Source organism: Watersipora subatra, chromosome 1 (genome assembly GCF_963576615.1).
Source record: "Watersipora subatra chromosome 1, tzWatSuba1.1, whole genome shotgun sequence".
NCBI classification, from domain to species: domain Eukaryota; kingdom Metazoa; phylum Bryozoa; class Gymnolaemata; order Cheilostomatida; family Watersiporidae; genus Watersipora; species Watersipora subatra.
The window spans coordinates 42,188,309-42,211,775 of NC_088708.1; the positions used below are offsets into that span (position 1 = coordinate 42,188,309).

Sequence of the window (23,467 nt, forward strand, 5' to 3'; positions counted from 1 at the left end):
CTCATAGTTCATCTGCTATCGCGTATCAAAAGCGATAAAGGGTGGGTAAATTAATTTAATGTAAGGACACCAATTCTTCCAGAATCGCTTATAAACACTGACAGGCGCTGCATGCGCGAGAGTTGTCATGATGCCACCTATCGGTCAAAAAGTTTTTGGTCTTCAGACAAATGCGGCCACACTGAAAAGTCGTTCAGACCAGGACAATTGAAAGCACCGGGAGGTGTAATCCAAAGAAGCGGGGTTTGACTGTAATCATCATATATAGCGAGGTTTTGCTGTAATCATTGTATATAGCTAGAGTGCTACCCTGTGGTCCGCATCATGTTGACTGCTGTGCTATCCTGGCACTTGCATTATATATAGCTACAATGCTACCCTGATTTATGTATAACAGCTGTGCTATGTTCATATATACATTCTATATAACCATTCTACCTTGTGATTTGTATGATATACTAGATGAATGCCTGGCATTGCATGAGTAATGAAAAAGTCTTTGCGCAGAACACCTATTTTTATTTAACAAATTATACAACATTTGTCATTCTAACTTTTAAACTTCATATCATGAAAAAAGTGTTTTTATGTTCAAATGAATTAAAAGAAAAAATAAACAATGAGTACACGGAAGTGTGCGTATAAAAAAGGCTACTGTTGCAGCAGCTCATTGTATTCAAAGTTTTGATGGACGATACTAATACCTCTTGATACTAGTACCAATGTAAAAATGAGATATCGGACTTTCTTTGTCTGATACATTGTCTGACCGAACAGAGAGAGTATGTAGAGGCAATTCCTACTTCAGATAGTACAATTGTCCACTTGAAAAGCTTTCAGCTGTAGCAGATTCACCGAAACCAGAAATATGACTGTAATGGCATATTTGAGAACTACAAATTAAAAAAGAAGTAATAGTAAAAAAATTAGCTTTTAACAATATTTCAAAAAAGTAGCAAATTCAAAAGGTGATAGTAATTAATAATAAAAAGTGCACATTTAGAGTGTGCAATCATGAAAAGGATATACAGCATATGGTAAAAGCGATGGAAATGATCAGAACATCTTAGCCTTGTAGTTACATGCGCTTGTTAGTAGACTTGTAATTTAAATGTCACAAGTTAAAATCTATTTCGAAGGTGATTTTTCATTGCTAAAACTTTATCACTATAACTGGACAGACGAATGACAGACAAACATTGAGCTTTATATATAAATACGGCTAATTACTCTGACACCCTGGGACTTGTATCATATTTACAGTATTTTTCGGACTATTAACAATACCCTATATAAGCCGCATCTGCTTTATTTTAAAAAAAATGTTATAAAACAATACATAGGCCGCAGAACTCAGAATAGTGATTTTTAACACGGCAGCAACTTTGCTAGTTAAAACGGAACAGTGTCGTTAGGCACTGTTCCGAATGTGCCGGAGATAACTAACCGGAGATTCTGGTTAATGCGCCCTAGCGGTGAAAGAAAAAACCACAGAATAGCCACACTCTTGTATAAGCCGCATGGCTCCAAACATCAGAAAAAAGTAGCGGCTAATAGTCCGAAAAGTACGGTAGTTACTCTGACATCCTGGGAATTTAGTTATATTTAGTTACTCTGTTACCCTGTTACACTGGGATTTGTATCATCTACAGTTAGTTACTCTGTTACACTGGGATTTGTATCATATGCACCTGCTGTATAATATGCTATTCACTATATTCAATTTTTTGCTGCAGAGTGATTGGGGTGGTTGGTGTTGACTGCACTCTCGATGAAATAGAGTTCAAGTTGGCACGCTACCAGTGGGGCTCTGTATATTCCTTCCTTGTCAATAAGGATGGTGAGACCATCTTCCATCCGTTGATGAAACCTAGCAGTAATGTACGTTGCCACATTTTCAATTATCTATATATATTTCTCAAAGTATGTCTGTATGTCATATATCTGTCTGTCATTCCGGCTATAGCTATTATTAGAATAGCTGTAGCTGGACAACAATGTAGGCAATGGGGCAATGAGGCAATGGCTAATCACTTGAAAATTACAGTTTGACAAAGTTTTAAAAACTTTACAGTTGTTTTTATTTTTCTCTTAATTTATTTCAACTACACAAAACACTTCTCTCATGATATGTAGTTTGAAAGTTAGAATGGGAAATGTTGGTATATGTTAAATACAAATCAATTTTCTGTCCAAAGACTTTTTTATTACCCGGGCAACGCCTGATAGCACAACTAGTAATATATATATATATGTATGTATGTACAGTACGTTTTTATCATTGGCACCTCTATTGTTGGAGAGAGTAACTTTTCAAGCTGACGAAAGTGCAGGTTTGTGTAACAATAGGCAGCAATTTTGGTTTGTGGTTTGCGTGACACTCCATGGTCTGTAGGCTACTGCTTCTTATTGATTAGAATTAGAAGATAATGAAAGCTTTTATCTAGCACTTTAGTAACGAGTACATAATGGATGAAAACTGAAACATGTAGATAAGTTGTGAATAGGTAATCATTTATTTTTATCAGATGTATCGGCTCTTTAAACTTGAAAACTTGAAATCTATTTTTTACATATATAAATAATATAAACAATATAAACTGGTTTAGCCATGTGTTTTTGATGTCATTTGTCGTGAATAATGCATTTTTTAAAAATACTCAACATTATCATAACTCGGTGTTAACTAGCGCATGCACTTTTATGTCGTTGTGAGAGCTACGCCTTTGTAGCAGCTACGCCATTGTAGCAGCTACGCCATTGTAGCAGCTACGCCATTGTGACAGCTACGCCATTATGGCAGCTACGCCATTGTGACAGCTGTGATGATGGGACAGCTATGCTGTTATGACAGCTATGCCATTATGACAGATATGATATCGTGGCAGCTATGACATTGTGACAGCTATGCCATTGTGACTAGCACTTTTGACTGGTTTTAATGTAGGTAAGCCCATATCTTGTGATCCCCTAATTCAGAGGACAATTATATTTTTCAGCTCAAAGAAGATCCAATATTTATACCGATATTCCAACTAGAAAAGGAAATGAGCGGCGGCACTGCTCCCACTAATTTCTCCATAGTCGAACGGGGCATGAGAACTGGGTCAACTGTCGGCTCAGTTTTTGTGGAAGACGCCAGGGACGGTGTGTCTGCCACTTACTTTTATGCGGCGCTTAATGATTCGGAATTCGGATTTGCATTTTCTCTATCACCCACTGACCAGGTTAGTAGCAAAAGCACTAGTCAGAGACTCGTTTGGCTTGATGTTGAGTGGATTTTTGGTGTAAGGCGAGCTTTTAGCTTTCATCAATGAAGGTGGTATCACCAATGATATACAGCCCCCAAGGATAGTCGACGGCTCTCATATGGGCGGGGTTTAATGATGGAGCTCTGTTGGGATGAACCCGAACACGGCACCCGAACAAACAAATATGCTGAATAAAGCCCCTTGTAAATTTACAAATATTATGAACTATAGTGGTTATTTTACTTATCTGTTAAATTCATTTTGTTGTCAAAAAATATAGTATCCCAATATCGTCACCATTATGATCAGTCAGTTGCCATTCGCAAGCATTCGTGGTATTAATAGTCACAATCATAAAATAGCCAAAATTTGGTTTTGTATTTAGATGTTGAGTATAAAAACTACACTGCACAGCTTTGCCTACTGTCCCATCTTATTGGCCAGGTAAAACTATGTGAAAACGATGAAAGACTTTGTCATTTTATATTAAAGAATAGAGAAAGCATAATATTATTATGCTTTATTATTCATCTTGAGGTGTTGACTGATGTTCTAAAAAAAGAATCAAGGAGATTGACCAACCAGAAGCTGAGATATAGCCAGCCAAACACAGGTCTACCAAAAAACAAAAGTGTTTTAGTAATCATCAATATATGACGTATGAAATCGACTTGTGTGTCATTGGTCAATTAAGCCAACTAATGCGCTCTCCTATAACAATCACGGCGTTTTAATTGGTTTAATCCCTGGAAGTATAGAACAATCAAATTGGGCCTAACAATCATCGCTCCTAGAATTCCGAACCAGTCCCTCTGACGTGTAGATTAGTTTTAGCATAAAATAATTACACGCATCTATTATTTCGCAACATTTCGCTATCTTGCTAGTTCAGCTCAGTTTTGTTGTTCTCCTACTTAGCTTCCCTATTCAGACTCATCTTTAGAGTTGTTCAGATTTTTTAACTATAGCTAATAAATAGAATCAATTAAATCAATCATCAATCTCGGTTATCATTTGGAATTTTCTACAAATTATATTAGTTACATCATTTATTCTATACGCAGTTATATTATTATTTTGTATAATATGCATTATGAATATTATATAAATCATAAAAAATAATCATAGATAAGATAATAGATCAATAGAAAAATCAAAGCAAAAGTTATCGTTTTCTTTTCTTATAGCAAGAGCAGCACGGTCAAGTTAGTCTTTTTAAGATTATGGCTGTAGTAAACTTCCAGTCTGTTAATAGTGACGATAATCATGAAAATCAACTGAATGCTGCAGTAGATACACAGTAGAAAAATGATGAAGGAACAAAAAGTCCCATTCCTATTTCTTATTCTAAACAAACTGCAATCGCGGATATCGCATATAGACTATACACACGCCGTTCGTTGAACAGATGATCTTCGGAGTATATCCGTGGAGATCGAGTTAAAATTTGAAGCACAATAGTCAAAATCTGCTCTTCTGCTTTAAAAAATCATGGCGAGGGGTTGTGGGCAAATGCCTTTACCACACAATGTTTGGATGATTTTCCTGAGAAACCAGAGCTAGTATGTAAATTATTTACTATCACGAGAAGCGTTTCACATCTCGTAGCCAAAACAATCATTATAAGTAACGGCGGTAAGGGTGCGCAACTCCGGCACATGACCATTAAGTCGATTTTATACGTCACAGTTTTCGGGATTTTCGAAGGGTTTTCCTCTGATTCTTTATTAGATAGACCTGTGTTTGGCTGTCTATATCTCAGCTTCTAGGGGGTCAATCTCCTTGATTCTTTTTTTAGAACATCAGTCAACACCTCAAGATAACTAATAAAGCATAATAATATTATGCTTTCTCTATTCTTTAAGGGTGGCAAAATATTAATCAAAAACTAGGAAAAAAAGGCCGTTGTTCGGGTAAATTATATTCAACTTTAAGCATATACTATGACCTTTACCAATTTTAAAATTACTAAAGGTAGGTAATTTGAAATGTTTTATTTTGCATGGATCCATTATTTTGGTTAGGTATCACCCCTACATTGTAGAAATTCAAGGTTTGCTATTGTGAACCACGGAGTCTACTGACTGAATGAACTAATGAAACGATAACAGCGAGTCGTGTTTTCCAAAACCTAATAAGGCAACGCGACCGCCCCGCGAGAGTTGTGTTTGCTCCGAAACCCAGGCTAGCACAATCCTAACAGAGCTCCATCATTAAACCCCGCCCATATGATAGCCGTCGGCTATCCTTGGGGGCTGTATATCATTGGTATCACAGAGTTCACTTTTACCTTCTCTGTTGAAGAGGTTAAGGCCTATCACAACTTTCTTTAGTGATTGGTGGTATATTAGCTGTTCCTAATGAACCGGAACCAACTGCTAAGTTCTATGAATAATATGTTATTGAGAATTAATAAATGAGGTATTGAGCTCTCACTTTATCTCTGTTAAATGTGACATTACAATGTAATTTATGTTATAGTCTGATTAGAATTTAACTGTGATTTTATCTTCTGAAGCTATTGAATCACTGTAACTGTGAAATACTTATCATTTGCAGATTGTCTCCCCTTAATGTATAATTGTTCCCAAAAGGGATTGGTCCCAATAGCAGTGATCACTTCAGGAATAGCATGTTAGCTATCTTATCTGCTCTAAGATTAGGAGTTTATATGATTGAGTTGATTACATACATAGTAGTAATTGACAATATAACTACCATTCTGTTTCTGTGGAAAGAGCCAGTTTCATTGTAATGTAATTTGTTATTCAATTTCTATGCTATTTGTGGTGAAGGATGTGTTGTTTTTTAAATACCCATGAGGTTCCCTAATTTATTGTAACCGCTTTAGAGACTGTCATTAGCTATTTAAAATCTCTTGCTATAAACCATAGAAACATAATTTAGAAAACTAAAACATCTCACAGTAATCTTTCAAGATTTCATGTGCCGGGCATGATATGAGTTTGTATTAAAAATTGTATTCTATAACTATAAATCTGCCTATTCATGCTAGTCTGCTATATCAAAAAATTATTTAACACAATTTAAAGTGGAAACTACGGCAGGCACTACACTGAGTATTACTCAACTAATAATAATAACAGCTCAAGAAGGTGCCACGCAAGCAAAGTCTCAGCACACTTTAGTTTCTCTCTAGATATTTGGATAATTTCTGATACATCAAACAAGAGATCTAAGAGCTGTATTCTTCTATAGATATGATGCCGACCTTGAAAAACCCATTTCTCATGTTAGCAAGACACCAACTGACACCAATAGAATATATGTACATTTCATTTAAGAAATGACAAGTTTCGAAAAGTCTCTGCATTAGACAAGTTTACCAGTTTATTTATTAAAGAATGCTTTTATTTTATTTGCTTGTAAACTCAAAATTGAGCCCAATCAAGAAAGTACTAAAAAATGCAAATAGTCCTTAATATCATGCATAAATATATAAATAATATAATAGATAGCTTTTAAATAAATGTAAAATTTATCTAATTTGTTTAAGTTATTTACTTTGAGGTGTAATTTGCACTTGGTTTATTCCAAGTAGTTTAAACTTTGTGGAATAGTGAATTTTCAACTAGCTCTTTGACCTTTTGTTTTCAAGAGTTAATCAAATAGCATATTACTCATTTTCATCTATGTAGTCTGATGCAGTGTTATGTATCTTGATGTTGTTCCCAAATAGGAGTACAGACGGTCTAAGGAGCCAGAGAACAAGACTGTGTTCCAGACTATGGAACGAAGCAGCTATTATAACCTACTCATAGAGTATAACAGGACAGTAGTTCGCAACAGGTTCCCTAATGTTTTTCCTTACCTAGATGTCAAGTATGATGATCCCAAGTATCCTGGTGAGCTCTTCGGGGTTTGAATATTTTCAATGTGTTGGCATAAGGGCATACGAGAACATGAAAACAAATGTCGTTTTGGTAGCACTTTTCAAGGCAGGTTTATCGCTACACGGATACGTGGAGTGTAAATGGTGTAATTCGATTAAGCATTGTATCAATTTGTTGTTTTTTGCATGTCAACTGTTGGATCATAACAGAAATTATGATTTTTAGGGTTGTTCCGCCTTTGATCTAAACTAATTCTAGCAAGATGAGTTCCATAGTTTATAGGGATATAAGCAATATTTACATGAGTTTTGAGACGAGTAATTACAATTGTGGTGTACATCGATCTATGACCTTTGCAGGGCTTCGAGTTACCTATAAACATTCTAGCATATTCCTTGCCCCCAAATGTCACTGTGACTCCGTGGAGTACATATTCAATGATGACCTTGCCACCAAGACTGTCTCAGCGCATGAGTGGATCAACGGTAATGAGCCAGATGTGGGATGCCCTGATTCCAGCAAGGTTGGACAGAAGTATGAAAAGGGTATCAGGTGAGTTTGTGCTCCTTATACACACAAGCCTCTGGATATTTTATCGTTATTTCTATGTGCATTGAGCTGGTTGGACTATGAGCTCACATCAAGCAGTCTGTCTAAACAAATAACCGAGTAGGACCTTAGAACTTATTGTATTGTTATAGATTGTTGTGGTGAGTCTGATATAATTATTTCTACTTTGAATTGCTTTTGCAGTACTTGAAGGCTTAGTTATTCTAATAATAGAGTTTTATTGTTTTATAATTTATATCAAGATACTGAAAGGGAAGTCATTGGTAAGTTAGCATTCGGGAAAAACCTTTTACACTGAATAGATAAGCTTAGCGTTTTAAGAATTCCCTAAATGATTTGCTATCAGCAACAATTGAGCGTCAGGCTGTAACTTTCAGTAAATTAACTATGATCAGTGCGTAAAGAGCTAAATATTGTTTCCATTCAAAGTTATTAAAAGTAAATACGATTGCCATTATCTGATGCACACTGATTGACTTTTACGCACAATTTTTATCTTTAACCGCTCAGTGAGACTGCTTCAGTTGGTCAGAAATGGTGGTGAATTCTTAGGCTTCAACTAAGAGTCATTGACACACCATCAATTGCTCAACTTTGATACTTAACTTAGAGTTGTCCTCTCTATTATTATTGCAACTTTGATGAAGTCCTTTCATTGGGCTTGTAACACTCAAAGGACTAGCTTATATTATTATCATTACAATCAACTGTTACAAGTACTGCACAGCTATTTACAATATAGGAATACAGTTTGTTACATGGTGTACCATTTAAGAGCCGAGCTCGCAAATAGACCATTGAGAACATCACATCTCGACGAATCGTAAATCTCAACTAATTTACAGGAATATTTGAACCCTGAGCGAACTGTATGATAGACACTCGTGGCTCTCCAAAGTTTGCGCGGTTTCATTTAGTTTTGCTTAAATTCTTCTTGGCCTTTATTACGCCGCTAGTACCTCTGGAGAAAGGTTCACTTATAATTCTCACAAGAAGATAACTCACTATATTCATCAGACACACTTCTCTTATATTTGAAATTCTCAAAGTTGGTCGTATTTCGTCTGTAGGTGCATCCGGCTATAGCTATTGATATCTTGGAATAACAATTTCGTGTAGCAAAAGATTTGCACTCAGACCCTCCCGATCACCAGTCAGACGCAGTACCAATGCAGCCACACAAACTTTATCACTTCACTATGCGATATATGTCGCTATATAGGAGCAAATGCGCGACGGCTTTGCGTACTACGCAGGGTAATTGCTTAATGTCACCGAGAGGGTAGCTTTTATTAGTACGCATTCTCAAATTATGTATTGGCAATGTGCCAGGCTAATAGCAAGTGGCAGGCAACTCTCATTACTTCACATTGTTTATAAGATGATTTTTAATACCCAGGCAACGCCGGGTAGCACAGCTAGTCTCTTATATTTGAATACTAGCTGTGCCACCCGGCGTTGCCCGTGTAATAGAAGAGTATTTAGACAAAAAATTGATTTGTGTTTAACATATAACAACATTTGCCATTCTAACTTTCAAACTACATATCATGAGAAAAGTTTTTTGCCTTATAAACAATGAGAAGTAGTGAGAGTTTTGCTATTAGCCAGTTTAATAATGTGAGCGAACAGCTTCTCATGACGTTATGCTATGACCCGCGTCACACGCAAAGCAGTTAGGTTTTGCTCTGATATAATGACTTATATTGGCAGGCTAATAATTCGAATTCCGTAGTCTTGTGGACGAGGCGTAAGACTGGTGAACGGCTTGGTCTGAGATCGAATCCTCTTCGGTACGGAATATTTATTCCAAGATTTTAAGATCTATAGCCGGATTTCGGATGATGACACACGACACACGGACTTTGAGAAATATATATATAGATGAGACATTCTTTTGAGATCTTTCATGTATGCATAATCGCAGCTGTTTCTCCTGCTCACGCTGGTCTCATTGTAATGGCCTACTTGTTTCTGTAAATACTGCATTTATCTATTGACTCATGCAATCAACCAAATCAACTGTTTTTAATCTAAATTGATTGCTTTCCTTCAACATGTGTGGTATAATGTATAACATCTGATTGACATTTTATCTTGAGTAGTAAAATGATGGCAATTGAAAAATCATAGCAATTGTCTAAGCGCAAAAAGGAAACGACAAAGTGTCACGTATTTCTATGGCTAATGTAATGCAAGGGGATTTTTTTGTGTTTAAAATAGATGCATCGGTCAGTTTGTACATTTTATTAGTCTATGAATGTTCAGACAAAGCCATTCATAGCACTGCTATGATAGCACTGTCATTACCAGATCCAGTGCTATCAAGTTTGCTTGCTCCTCCTGGTAAATCAATCCTCTTTCCCCGCTTTAGTTGTAGTGATCGTAGAAATGATCCGTGTTCATTATTCATATTCCACCTGTAGTGAGGCATCTCTATGAGCCAAAGTTTGATGCTTTTGATCGCATAGTTTCCTAGTCTTTGTATGTGTGAGTTGTCTTTTGATGGTAGGGCTGATGTGCTCATCACTCAACCGATAGAGATCGAGTGGAAGCAAAGGAATTTTGAAGCCCTCAATAAGGTGAAATGGACATATGTTGGCCTGAGGAGTGGTGTCTTCAGGACATACCCGGGCCACAGATCCACTCGTTCTTATGATCCTACTGCGTAAGTTGCGAGCTGCCTTTATGTCACCAACGAGAGGTTGTTATGTAAGGCTCTCAACTCGTGTTCTGCAAGCGCTTCAAACCTTTTATGTTCAGAAATGATTCATATTTCAATCAGAGTTAAATTACAAAAATTTTATTTTGGGTATTGATGGTAATTCTTTTTGAAAATAACATGTTCTTTCAGTTATTATTGGCCATGAAAGTTGAAAAAATTAGTTAAATTATGTAAACAACTCGTAGTTGCTTAGCAGGTAGTTGGAACTGGTTTTAGTTAGCCCCAGAGCTGGTGTTTGTGGACCCCTTACCTCTTACTTGATAGTTTTATTGTCATTACCGCTTTAGTGTTTGTTTTTCTCATCAAAACTGTCTTGACTATACATCGGCAGTTCTTAGTTTATACAAAAAATTCAAAAAGGCATTTGTGCGATTTATATTGTGCGGTTGGTTCATGTTTTGCACTGATGATGCGTTTAAATTGACACCCTCATATCTAAAACCCTAAGTAACACCTATTCTTATACTGATAAGAAAACATCATTTGGTATAGAGTGTTTAAGGCACTGGATTGTATAGCTTCCTTGCAGCGTGCAAACATGTTTATTGTTTATGATTATTGCAAACATGTTGGATGTGGGAGCATTGTATGTGGGAGCATTGTATGTGGGAACATAGTATGTGGGAACATTGTATGTGGGAACATAATTTGTATATTGGCACAAATATTTGCTATCATGGCTTACATCGTATGTCGTGTCAAAATGTATTATGTAGAGTTGACCATAACTATTTTGTTAACCAACATTGGCTCCTCGCTGAATACCTGTTCTTTAAACATGTAAATGGACACAGAATTAGAATTAACTTTTGTGTAACGTAAGATTAAAAAGTTTTTTAAATGTGTGTACAGTGAGCTAAGTTTATTTAGTAAGTTAAAGTTTGTTATGTTACATGTTTGTTATGTTACATGTATGTTATGTTACATGTATGTTATGTTACATGTTTGTAATGTTACATGTATGTTATATTACATGTATGTTATGTTACTTGTTTGTTATGTTACATGTTTGTTATGTTACATGTTTGTTATGTTACATGTATGTTATGTTACTTGTTTGTTATGTTACATGTATGTTATGTTACTTGTTTGTTATGTTACATGTATGTAATATTACTTACATTGCCTAAAGTCATAAATATATTATCTGGCACCTCTAGTCACGGTTCACCAACTTCCTGCCAAAACTTTTCCAGCCTTTCTTTCAGTCGTCCTTGGTATAAAAGAGCAGCCAAAGACCCATCAAAAACATCTATATCAACTCCTTATATGGATGCTGCTGGTGTTGGAAAAATTATAACCATCTCACAAGCTCTCTTTGAGGGGATGACTCCACGCAATGAAACAGAGTGTGAGCAAGATTATGGAGAAGGACCGTACCCTGGCGGCTGTACATGCATTCGGAATGAAGACTGCAAAAGTCGTAAGCCTTAGTTCTATCTTCTGTCAACATCTGAGCTTGTGCCATTGCGGGCGAGCATCACCATGAATAGTTGCTCTGTGAAAGGTTTTGTAGAAATGGGGCTACATAGCTTTCTCTCTTTCGCTCTCTTTTTCGCTCTCTCTTGGCGGTGGATCCAAAAAATTTAGATGCATGATTGTTCAGATAAAGTTGTAGGTAACTGTTTCAATTTTCAATATTTTTTCCTGTTACTATTTCTTGAATGCTTCGATTGTGTAATCCTTGCACATCTTACTTTAAATAAAAATACGCACTAGGGTGTCAGTTTTTACATAAAAGAAAATATTTAAAAATATATTCTATATAATGTCACTATTTTATTTAATATATAAAACAGGTTTTTTCGTCGGAGTTTGTAATCATACTGACTAGCTTAGTCTCATCTAACCATCAAAGTGCTGGCTCTCAGACTTCACATTTGTATATTAAAGCAAATAATCTTATAACAATATATTTTATTTTGCTTAATTCAGTTTAGCAAAAGCAGTGATAAATACTTCCATTAATTCCATTTAACATTAAAATAATTTATAAACTAATAATCAATAAAAAGAGTTTTTTATTATTAATCTGACTGGGAGATACATAAACAGAAGTGTAGGTTTGGCAATGTGAAGGTTGGAAATAGTGTGAGGGATAAAAATACGCATAGTAACTTGCACTGAATATAGTTCAAAGTAAATTAATTACAATATTTTTATTGTTTTTACTTCAACTTACAAAACATTGATGGTTTAAAAAATTTCAGATGTTCTACGTTAGACATTATTTTGTATGTCGAGGGAAGTATCAGCTCAAATTCTACATCGAGTGTTGAATAATTCATATGTAGAGACAAGTATCAGCTCAAATTCTACATCGAGTGTTGAATAATTCATATGTAGAGGCAAGTATCAGCTCAAATTCTACATCAAGTGTTGAATTATTCATATGTAGAGGCAAGTATCAGCTCAAATTCTACATCGAGTGTTGAATAATTCATATGTAGAGGCAAGTATCAGCTCAAATTCTACATCAAGTGTTGAATAATTCATATGTAGAGGCAAGTATCAGCTCAAATTCTACATCAAGTGTTGAATTATTCATATGTAGAGGCAAGTATCAGCTCAAATTCTACATCGAGTGTTGAATAATTCATATGTAGAGGCAAGTATCAGCTCAAATTCTACATCAAGTGATGAATAATTCATATGTAGAGCCGATCATAAGTCGAGGTTTGACTGTTATACCTTTATTACCTTTTTATACCTTTACAAAGTTATTGTTTGTTTGGTTGATTTTGATGATGCTAAAGCATTATTTGCTTAATTTGCTGATATTTGGAGTTTAAACTGCAGATTTGACTTGAGAATTAACAAGAGCATATGAAGAGTGATTTATTATATAAAGTGATTCGATATATTAGACCACTTTTCTTATTGAGTTCTTAGGACTCGTTGTTTTGATGTCGAACTGTTCTGTAAGCTATAATATCGGTTTTGCCTGCCCAACATTGTTGGAACTTGAAAATAATTCTATGTTTTAACGCTATGACCATTGATAACGTTTAGAGAGAGAAAATAATCAAATGAAGACTCTTTATTTTTGCATCTAATGGTGACTCCGTGTTGTCGTCTCATTTACAGCGTTGAAGTGGTCTGTAGTTGTAGTTGCCTAGAGTTGATTTCTGCGTAGGTTCATGTTACAAAAGCGATGGGCCAGGACACAACCGGGCTAAGCATCGGTGTGCCACTGAGCGTGTGGAGGGTGTGACTAGCCTTGACCTTCTCTACAGCGACTTTCATGAGAAGACGATGGAAATAATGAAGTCTAGTGATGCCAATAGCTCTCGGTCTTGTTCCTCTACCAGCACGTACACGTGCCCAAATGGAGACCCAGGCTGTTCAACGAGGTGAGAAGTTGATGTATATAAGACAGACAATACCACTGTACCCTAATGCAATATTTGGTACTGCAACTTTTATATAAGTGACAGTAACATAAATGACCACATTTTAAACGGTTTTTGGGAAGGTAAAACCTTTTTTTTAATTTTCTGTTATATTCAGGAAACACTGGCTGTGATTTATCTGTTAGGCTATCTTTAACAAAAGTCACATTTAGACCGTTTAGAAAACTACTCCTTAAATACGGTTGTTATATGGGAAGGGTTCGGCTACTACATGATGTGTTGTTAACAAATATTTTTGCTTGAATATGGTTTAATGGGATCTTCAAATGAGCCATAGATAAAGAACTTCTGAGTTGCTCTCTCCTTCACTTCATGTAACGGAACCAGTTTCATAGAGGTAAACAAAGGTTTTTAGTTCACAAGGATCTTAAAGGTTGACTTGCAACAAAATTAACATTACAGTTATTTGGTGTCAAAAGATTCACTGTGTTTTATTCTTCGGTGTTGTAGGTGCCAAATATGTGGAATTATGATTACAAGCTATTAAAAGCTCAAAAATAAACAGTTAATTGCAGCCATCACGAAAACGCTGTAGATTTGAACACGATGGCTTCTGTTTGAACTTTCATGCAACCTCATTCATTGAAATATTTTTACAAATATACTTCACACATTTAATAAAACTGTCTATTGTCCTTACGCATCAATTTCATCATCATTGTAATGATGTCACTTTAAGCACTAATATTTCAAAACCTACAGTAAAAATTCGTTTATTTTTTTAATCTTAGCTCGAAGGAGGGCATATCATCCTCTGATGAACATGACGAACCTGTTGGTCGCCAGTGATAGGCGAAAAAAGCTGCAAAAAATTTCCACGCTATTTGGCAGGAAGTATGGGTCACATGATCAGATTACGACTAGACGATTAGAACAAACTAAAGCGAAATTATAAAGTAGCGAGCATCTATATTTGATGAGGGCTTTCCGGTAGAACCCGAAGTATTTGTCATAAACTAGTGCTACGAGACATTTTATATTGAACCTTTTATTGGCCTTTCATTTCATGGATAACAGCACGTGTCAAAACAATAGCCACAATGTTTGAGTACGTCATCAAAATAATGAGATTCCAAACTACGGCGTTTTCGTGACTGCTTCGATTAACTGTTCGTTTTGACCTTTTAAGAGCTTGTAATCACATTTTCACATATTTTGCACCTGTAACACAGGAGAGTAAAACATGGTGAACATTTTGATACTAAACAACTGTAATGTGAATGTTGTTGCAAGTAAACCTTTAGGGGTTGGTAATGACAAAATGGGTGTTAAAATTTTAAAAAATTTAATGGATTTGATTTTTTCCGTTGAAATTGTAAGCTAAAAGCTAAAAATGAACTTGCAAAATATTGGGTTTCTTAAACCGGCTACACTAGGGGTTCCCAACCTTTTTCATTCATGTCCCCTTTTGCTTTTTCATAAATTTGATTCCCTCCCCCCTCGCACTTTTAACTCACATGACTAAAAACAACTGGTACAAGTTATAATCCCATTTTATTGTACATATCTAAACATACAACAACATATTATTAATTTTTATATAGCACGCATGCAACACAGGGGCGGGGATTTCCTCCTTGGTTGGGAACCCTTGGGCTATAAATCCGCCGCTGGGTACATTAAATTGTTAAATATGGATTACTGATGCTGTCATATAATATGGATTACTGATGCTGTTATATAATTTGGATTACTGATGCTGTTATATAATATGGATTACTGATGCTGTTATATAATATGGATTACTGATGCTGTCATATAATATAGATTACTGATGCTGTCATATAATATGGATTGCTGATGCTGTCATATAATATGGATTACTGATGCTGTTATATAATATTGATTACTGATGCTGTCATATAATATTGATTACTGATGCTGTCATATAATATGGATTACTGATGCTGTCTCATAATATGGATTACTGATGCTGTTATATAATATGGATTACTGATGCTGTCATATAATATGGATTACTGATGCTGTTATATAATATGGATTACTGATGCTGTTATATAATATGGATTACCGATGCTGTCATATAATATGGATTACTGATGCTGTCATATAATATTGATTACTGATGCTGTCATATAATATGGATTGCTGATGCTGTCATATAAAATGGATTGCTGATGCTGTCATATAATATGGATTACTGATGCTGTTATATAATATGGATTACTGATGCTGTCATATAATATGGATTACCGATGCTGTTATATAATATGGATTACTGATGCTGTCATATAATATGGATTACCGATGCTGTTATATAATATGGATTACTGATGCTGTTATATAATATGGATTACTGATGCTGTCATATAATATTGATTACTGATGCTGTCATATAATATGGATTGCTGATGCTGTCATATAATATGGATTACTGATGCTGTCATATAATATGGATTACCGATGCTGTCATATAATATGGATTACCGATGCTGTCATATAATATGGATTACCGATGCTGTTATATCATATGGATTACTGATGCTGTTATATAATATGGATTACTGATGCTGTCATATAATATTGATTACTGATGCTGTTATATAATATTGATTAGTGATGCTGTCATATAATATTGATTACTGATGCTGTCATATAATATGGATTACTGATGCTGTCATATAAAATTCGTTATGCAACTTTCCTAAAATATTGGTAAACAGAATTTCACTCATATACCATGATGGAAAACGAATTCTGTCATAACAAAATAGTTGAAAAATGTTTTTTGGCTTGGTACAAAGTTGGTCCGACATGAATGTGCGCTTCACTTGTCTCGCCTGCAACAAAACTTTATTAAACATAGAACTTGTAAACATATAAAATATAGAACTGACTCTATCATTTATTTGCAGTTTAGCTATTGTTAAACACTTTCCAAATGTTTAAGAGTATTTTATACACAATTGCAACACCATTCAAGGCATTTTGAAGATGTTTTAAATTTTCAAAAAGTGCTCAAATGAAATTATAATTATTCGGGTTGTGATTAGTTTATAAAAGCAGTTGTTGCTGCCAAGAGAGATACATTCCATACAGACAGATACATCTTAAACAATTAGCGCATTAAGAAGACTGACCATGCTTTTTAAGACTGTTAAACAATCCGTTAGACTCCAAAGCCAACATGTAATAATATTGTAAGGCAATTCAGAACTTTTTAAAAATTATCTGAATGAGTTATCCGGTCGATTCAGTAAGAGTAACAATTTTTGTACAGTCGCATAAGCTCAGTTTTTTATGAAGAGTCACCATACATGTTTCGCTTGCAACAAGCTGTTTAACTGATGTTTAAAATACTTAAAACTGTTATGAAAGCCAACACTTTAGCCCTTTTGTACAATTTCATCAAGTGTGGAGCAACCTCAAAATTTTAGTCATACTAGTTGAATTTTAAGATTGTCTTTTTTAATATGACATCATGTGAAGTATATTTGTGGTTGTCACGGTCAAACTGATGTATTCAAGATGGTGTATTTCGATATCTTTTTTCAGCCCTTGTTAAAGCTTCATTAATTTTATTTCCTAATTTTGTAAGGGTTTATGATATAATCCAGTTGCTGCAAAACTTATATAAATAAAACACAAATGCTAAGAATAAATTCACAATATACAAAGCTAAGAATAACTTCAGGAGTCACACGCAAATCTGATGATTACGCAGTCCGTTGCTTTTAGTTGACAAACTCCCTTGAACATAATCAACGAGTAAAGTTTGTGTGTCACATTCGATGTTATCTCTCATAGTATAACTAAAGGCTGATGTCTGTCAACTTCTGATAAGTTTACTATAAACACTTGATAAGTGGTCTATTATACTACATGAACACAGAGACTGCTGTCTATAAACACTTGATAAGTGGACTATTATACTACATGAACACAAAGACTGCTGTCTATAAACACTTGATTAGTTGACTATTATACTACATGAACACAAAGACTGCTGTCTATAAACACTTGATAAGTGGTCTATTATACTACATGAACACAAAGACTGTTGTCTATAAACACTTGATAAGTGGTCTATAATACTACATGAACACAAAGACTGCTGTCTATAAACACTTGATAAGTGGTCTATTATACTACATGAACACAAATACTGCTGTCTATAAACACTTGTTAAGTGGACTATTATACTACATGAACACAAATACTGCTGTCTATAAACACTTGATAAGTGGACTATTATACTACATGAACACAAATACTGCTGTCTATAAACACTTGATAAGTGGTCTATTATACTACATGAACACAAAAACTTCTGTCTATAAACACTTGATAAGTGGTCTATTATACTACATGAACACAAAAACTGCTGTCTATAAACACTTGATAAGTGGTCTATTATACTACATGAACACAAAAACTGCTGTCTATAAACACTTGATAAGTGGACTATTATACTACATGAACACAAATACTGCTGTCTATAAACACTTGTTAAGTGGACTATTATACTACATGAACACAAATACTGCTGTCTATAAACACTTGATAAGTGGACTATTATACTACATGAACACAGACTGCTGTCTATAAACACTTGATAGTGGTCTATTATACTACATGAACACAGACTGCTGTCTATAAACACTTGATAAGTGGTCTATTATACTACATGAACACAAATACTGCTGTCTATAAACACTTGATAGTGGACTATTATACTACATGAACACAGACTGCTGTCTATAAACACTTGATAGTGGTCTATTATACTACATGAACACAGACTGCTGTCTATAAACCTTGATAAGTGGTCTATTATACTACATGAACACAAATACTGCTGTCTATAAACACTTGTTAAGTGGACTATTATACTACATGAACACAGACTGCTGTCTATAAACACTTGATAGTGGACTATTATACTACATGAACACAGACTGCTGTCTATAAACACTTGATAGTGGTCTATTATACTACATGAACACAGACTGCTGTCTATAAACACTTGATAAGTGGTCTATTATACTACATGAACACAAAAACTGCTGTCTATAAACACTTGTTAAGTGGACTATTATACTACATGAACACAGACTGCTGTCTATAAACACTTGATAGTGGTCTATTATACTACATGAACACAGACTGCTGTCTATAAACACTTGATAAGTGGCCTATTATACTACATGAACACAAACACTGCTGTCTATAAACACTTGATAAGTGAACTATTATATTATACGAACAGGTGCTACTTATTTGACACGTCTGCCAACATGATCGTCGACCCTGATTTTGAGCTTGCTAAAGACATAGAAGTGAGCAAGTATGCTGGGGTGACCATGGGCAAGAAGGAGGGTGAGATCATGAGGGAGCTTATCTTCAAACATCAGTTTTTCATCCGCAAGGACTCGGTCGAGTTTCAAGGCACATGTAGTATTGCTGGGGGACAAAAGGTGAGTTTTGATTAGTTCAGTATTGCTTGCAGGCAAATGGTGAACTGTTATTAGTTCGGTATTGCTGGTGACAAAAGGTGAGCTGTGTTTAGTTCGGTATTACTGGGTTATAAAAGGTGAGTTGTGATAGTTTAGTATTGCCGGGGTTATAAAAGGCGAAAGCTGTGATTAGTTCGTTATTGTTAGGGACAAAAAGTGAGCTGTGATTAGTTCAGTATTGCCTGAGGACAAAATGTGAGCTGTGCATAGATCAGTATTGCTGGGTGAAAAAAAGGTGAGCTGTTTTTGACTCAGTATTGATGGGGGACAATGTCGTGGTTTGCTTGCATTGAGTTAGAACATTACCACCTAAGGTCATCTAGTATCTGGCTCCCCATAATGATAGTTATGTGCTTTTGGTGCCATTTTTATGTTCAAACTTATAGTCTCAAATCTTTATTAGGTATTCCAATATGGCTTTCATTTTATTTAACGATCTCATTGGTCGAATAGTTTGGTCCGTATAGAGAATAATGTTAGACAAAGATTGTCGTTAGTTACGGGCAGTTTCAGTATATAAAACTTCATAGTGTGCTGGTTTCTTAAAAACTACCAATTTCTTCTGTGTTCCAATTCAACAAGAGCCAGTTTCAAATAAGCTGACATACTTGTTGTAGGAATAAGTAATTAGAATTCATGTATAAAGGAGTATTGCTTTGTTAGTGAACGGGTTGATCATTGTGTTTCCATGCTTTGAATGTGTTTGGAGTTGTTTCCACTCTGAATCATAGAAACGGTAAAATCTGAACACATTTGATGACGTTTCGCTTCCCTAAACTTGTGCAAAGACATGCGCTGTGAAAAAGCAAGTCTACTTTAACAAGTTATGTTCTGTGATATACATCGGGAATCTTGGATAGATCTATATAGTGCATCTTCAAATCTTTGAAATGCTAGGGTGCGAATTTGTTGGTAGCGGACAACTCCGAACTCATTTGAAGCATAGAAATACAGTGAATAAAACATAATACATTTAGAACAGTTTCTTCTCACCTATCCCTGTCATACAAATATATGTAGTTGAGCAAACACTAGAATTATTAATACAAGTTTTTATCTTTTTTGTGCATCAGTCCTCCGGTAACCACTTAATTTGAGTTATATTATGGTCACAGGTGACCTTGAAAGGTCTGCCAACCAACCCTGAGGAACAAGACGACTACTATAAGACTAAAGGCCCCATTCCAAAGTTCTCTAATGATTATGGATGCATACAAGATCTTGTGAGCTTCTCTGTCAACCGGTCTGCCCTGGGTAGGTTCGGCCATCGTGTCCTTCCACATCACTAAATACATTTACTCGCTGACAGCTTTCAGAAGGTGGCATGTTTAGTTAGGAACTAATGGAGTTTTGGTTTATTAGTGGGATGTTGTCATAATATGAACCGTTTTCTGTGCAAGTGTTCCAGTATATTTGGTGGTAAAATAGAGGTATTACATGATTGAAGAAGTGCAGGTCATTTTTATTGCTGAGCAAAACCCATAAATAAAGAGCTTAGATGTTTTTGTCTCAACAATTTTCATAAAAGCATTTGTTTCGCTAGGTGACCTTTACAAGTGTAACTGCATACAAAAATATATATGCTGCTTCTAACTGTATAGCGAACCATCCCCATTCTGCCTAGTTTTCATAGAACTATAGCTTTCCAATGAGATTTAATAGAAAGATAGGAAAGATAACTCTTTTAAGCAATGCAATTTGTCAACCCATATTTAGGCAGTATGAACACTCATACCTTAGTGAATGTTGAAGGCCCTCTCTACCCATTTGATGTTTAATAGTCGGATGATAATGTGAATTCTACAAATGCACATGAAATCCATTGATGTCAAATCACAAACAAGTAAAGCATGGATTTCACATTTACATCATGTACATGTATGATCACATTTACATCATGTACATGTATGATCACATTTACATCATGTACATGTATGATCACATTTACATCATGTACATGTATGATTAGTCTGGTGATAGCAGTTCATTTCTCGTATACATTTTTTTCAGTCACCTTGTTATTCTTCTTCGCCTCTGCACGGATCTCCTAATTATTGCTTTTCTGTTTCATTCTCAAACATCTCTAATTGTTATGTTTGGCATAATTTCTGTTCAAAATTTTTTTATTTTAATGATAAGTATGCAATGCTTACAGCTAGCAAGACCAAGGATCTGTTTACATCACGGGTGTTTCCTTTCAAATGACACGCGTTGTGTGTTCATTATCAGCGTCTCAGCACCTGTTCACTCTTCAAATGTTCGCTTCTGAAATGTCATGCATAGTTTTATAGTTGCTCGCAGATGTGAGCAGTTTATGTCAGCTCCTAGATGTCGTTGAAAACCAGTGAACTTTTACTCTAATATTTTATAAACTCAAGTGAATAGAAATGTTGAGGTTGATGAAAGCCCGCTAGATGACTACAAAACATAGTGAAAGGCAATTTGTAGTGTTTAACACTTCACTTGATAGAATAGGCTAGTAATTGGTACACTTGCGTCTGTTTTTCTTTCTAGTTGAAGTGTAATTTGTATTTTCAGGATCAAGTGGAATGCTGACAGGCAATGTCAGTGGACCTTGTATGCAGGGATTCTACTACGTGACGGCTCTGCCAAGCACCAACTTGTTCCTCTTAGTTATTGAAAACTGGAAGAATGAACAACAGAGCAATTTCTTTAACTTCAACTGCAGGATTACGCAGAAGTAAGTTTTACGCTAGTTGTCTTAAGTGGTTGCCATAGTAGAATAGCCATAAAACCCTGCAGGGTTTCTCCTGGAATAGTGCGCAGCTTGTAGAAATAGAAATCTTGGATATGCGTTTATTATCGACTTGAAAGACTATTGGTGTCATTCAGAACTTTTTTGGTGTATTTCAGTGTCTATACATGTATACTAAGTTTAATCGATGACAGGCTGTACATATTCTGGAACGTGCTTTGTTATTGTTAACAATTGTAGAATTGTCAACGCTGGAGCCTATAGGATTATCAATGGAACTTGTGCTGATGAGGGGACAACTTCATCTACACTCCTCGAGCAGAATAAATGTCCCCAGCTAATGGATGTCAACATACCCTGCACTTACCAGCAGGCCAATCATAACTCTATATCAAAGTCATTGTTTTCAGTCATAATTTTACTTTATTTCTTTTTACCCGTGTTTTAGATAACTACCTAATAATACTATGTTTATTACGCCTTTCATATAAATATATTAGTATTTATTATTATAAATGAGGTGTTTGTGTTGGTGACGTTTTTGTATTGTAGTCTATTTTCTAGTCGAAGCCACTTGGCAGTCCTATAGTTTATAGACATGTTTGTCTCTCATTCTCCCTACCAGCTTGTTTTTTTCAAATGCTTTTTATTTTTGGTTGTGTGCAAATTGGTTAGGTCTATATTTCTCTTTTATTTAATTTGTGCATTGTAAGCATTCCAGATGTTTGCGTATTATGTTGTTTTTGTTTGGTTATTATGCATGTATTTATTTACACTGACCGCCATAACATTTTGTATAATAGTGACACCAAGTAGAGTAAGATAATATATTCCTCACTTCAATTAAAATAATCAACTAAGGGGGTTAGCAGTTACAGCTATTTTACTGAATTTATTGATTTTCATTCTGACACATGCATAAGTTTATCTTTCAAAAATTTGGCTAACAGAGATTCATCAGAGCATTTCCCTGTTGCTGGTAGATTTCCTGTTCAAGTTGCAATGTTTTACTTGCATACCAGGCTTTTGTCCTCTCATTCACTCAGAATATCATTAGTAAATGTATTGAGGTTCATCATAAATGGTTGCCAGAAGAACAAAATATATCTGTCTTCTCCTGCATTAATGATAGCTGATGAAATATTGGAAAGAAAGATTTTTATTCACAGTTAATGTTGTGAGTCAGCGATTATGGTCATTTTATGCAGTGCGTTTAAATTTTTAGATTTTAGTAAACAAAAAAACTTGTATAGTGGCTTCACTTGTGTTTCCCAAGTTACAGGTAAACTTGGTTGTTTATCTCTTTAAACCCAAGTGTATTTTCATGCATTCAGTTTTTATTTTTTATTTGCAATAAAAGAATATGTTGTAATTTACACTGAAGATGGGTTGTCTTATCCCGTTAACATTATTACCACGCTTAGCTAGCTTTACGAGATACTCATTAAAAAATGTTTCGCA

General features: G+C 35.1%; 1 protein-coding gene across 1 annotated transcript in view; it reads left to right on the forward strand.

The window, feature by feature from the left end:
• LOC137393981 (voltage-dependent calcium channel subunit alpha-2/delta-1-like) overlaps positions 1–23,326 on the forward strand; it is a 41,316-nt gene extending 17,990 nt beyond the window's left edge. Inside the window, exons 11-21 of the mRNA XM_068080700.1 lie at positions 1,737–1,881; positions 3,000–3,227; positions 6,952–7,117; positions 7,465–7,657; positions 10,188–10,343; positions 11,609–11,823; positions 13,537–13,753; positions 19,044–19,251; positions 20,406–20,544; positions 21,829–21,991; positions 22,247–23,326. Of these exons, the coding sequence (XP_067936801.1) occupies positions 1,737–1,881; positions 3,000–3,227; positions 6,952–7,117; positions 7,465–7,657; positions 10,188–10,343; positions 11,609–11,823; positions 13,537–13,753; positions 19,044–19,251; positions 20,406–20,544; positions 21,829–21,991; positions 22,247–22,454 (2,038 nt within the window). The 3' untranslated portion in view covers positions 22,455–23,326. The remainder of the gene's footprint in view (positions 1–1,736; positions 1,882–2,999; positions 3,228–6,951; positions 7,118–7,464; positions 7,658–10,187; positions 10,344–11,608; positions 11,824–13,536; positions 13,754–19,043; positions 19,252–20,405; positions 20,545–21,828; positions 21,992–22,246) is intronic.
• Positions 23,327–23,467: the final 141 nt, after the last annotated feature.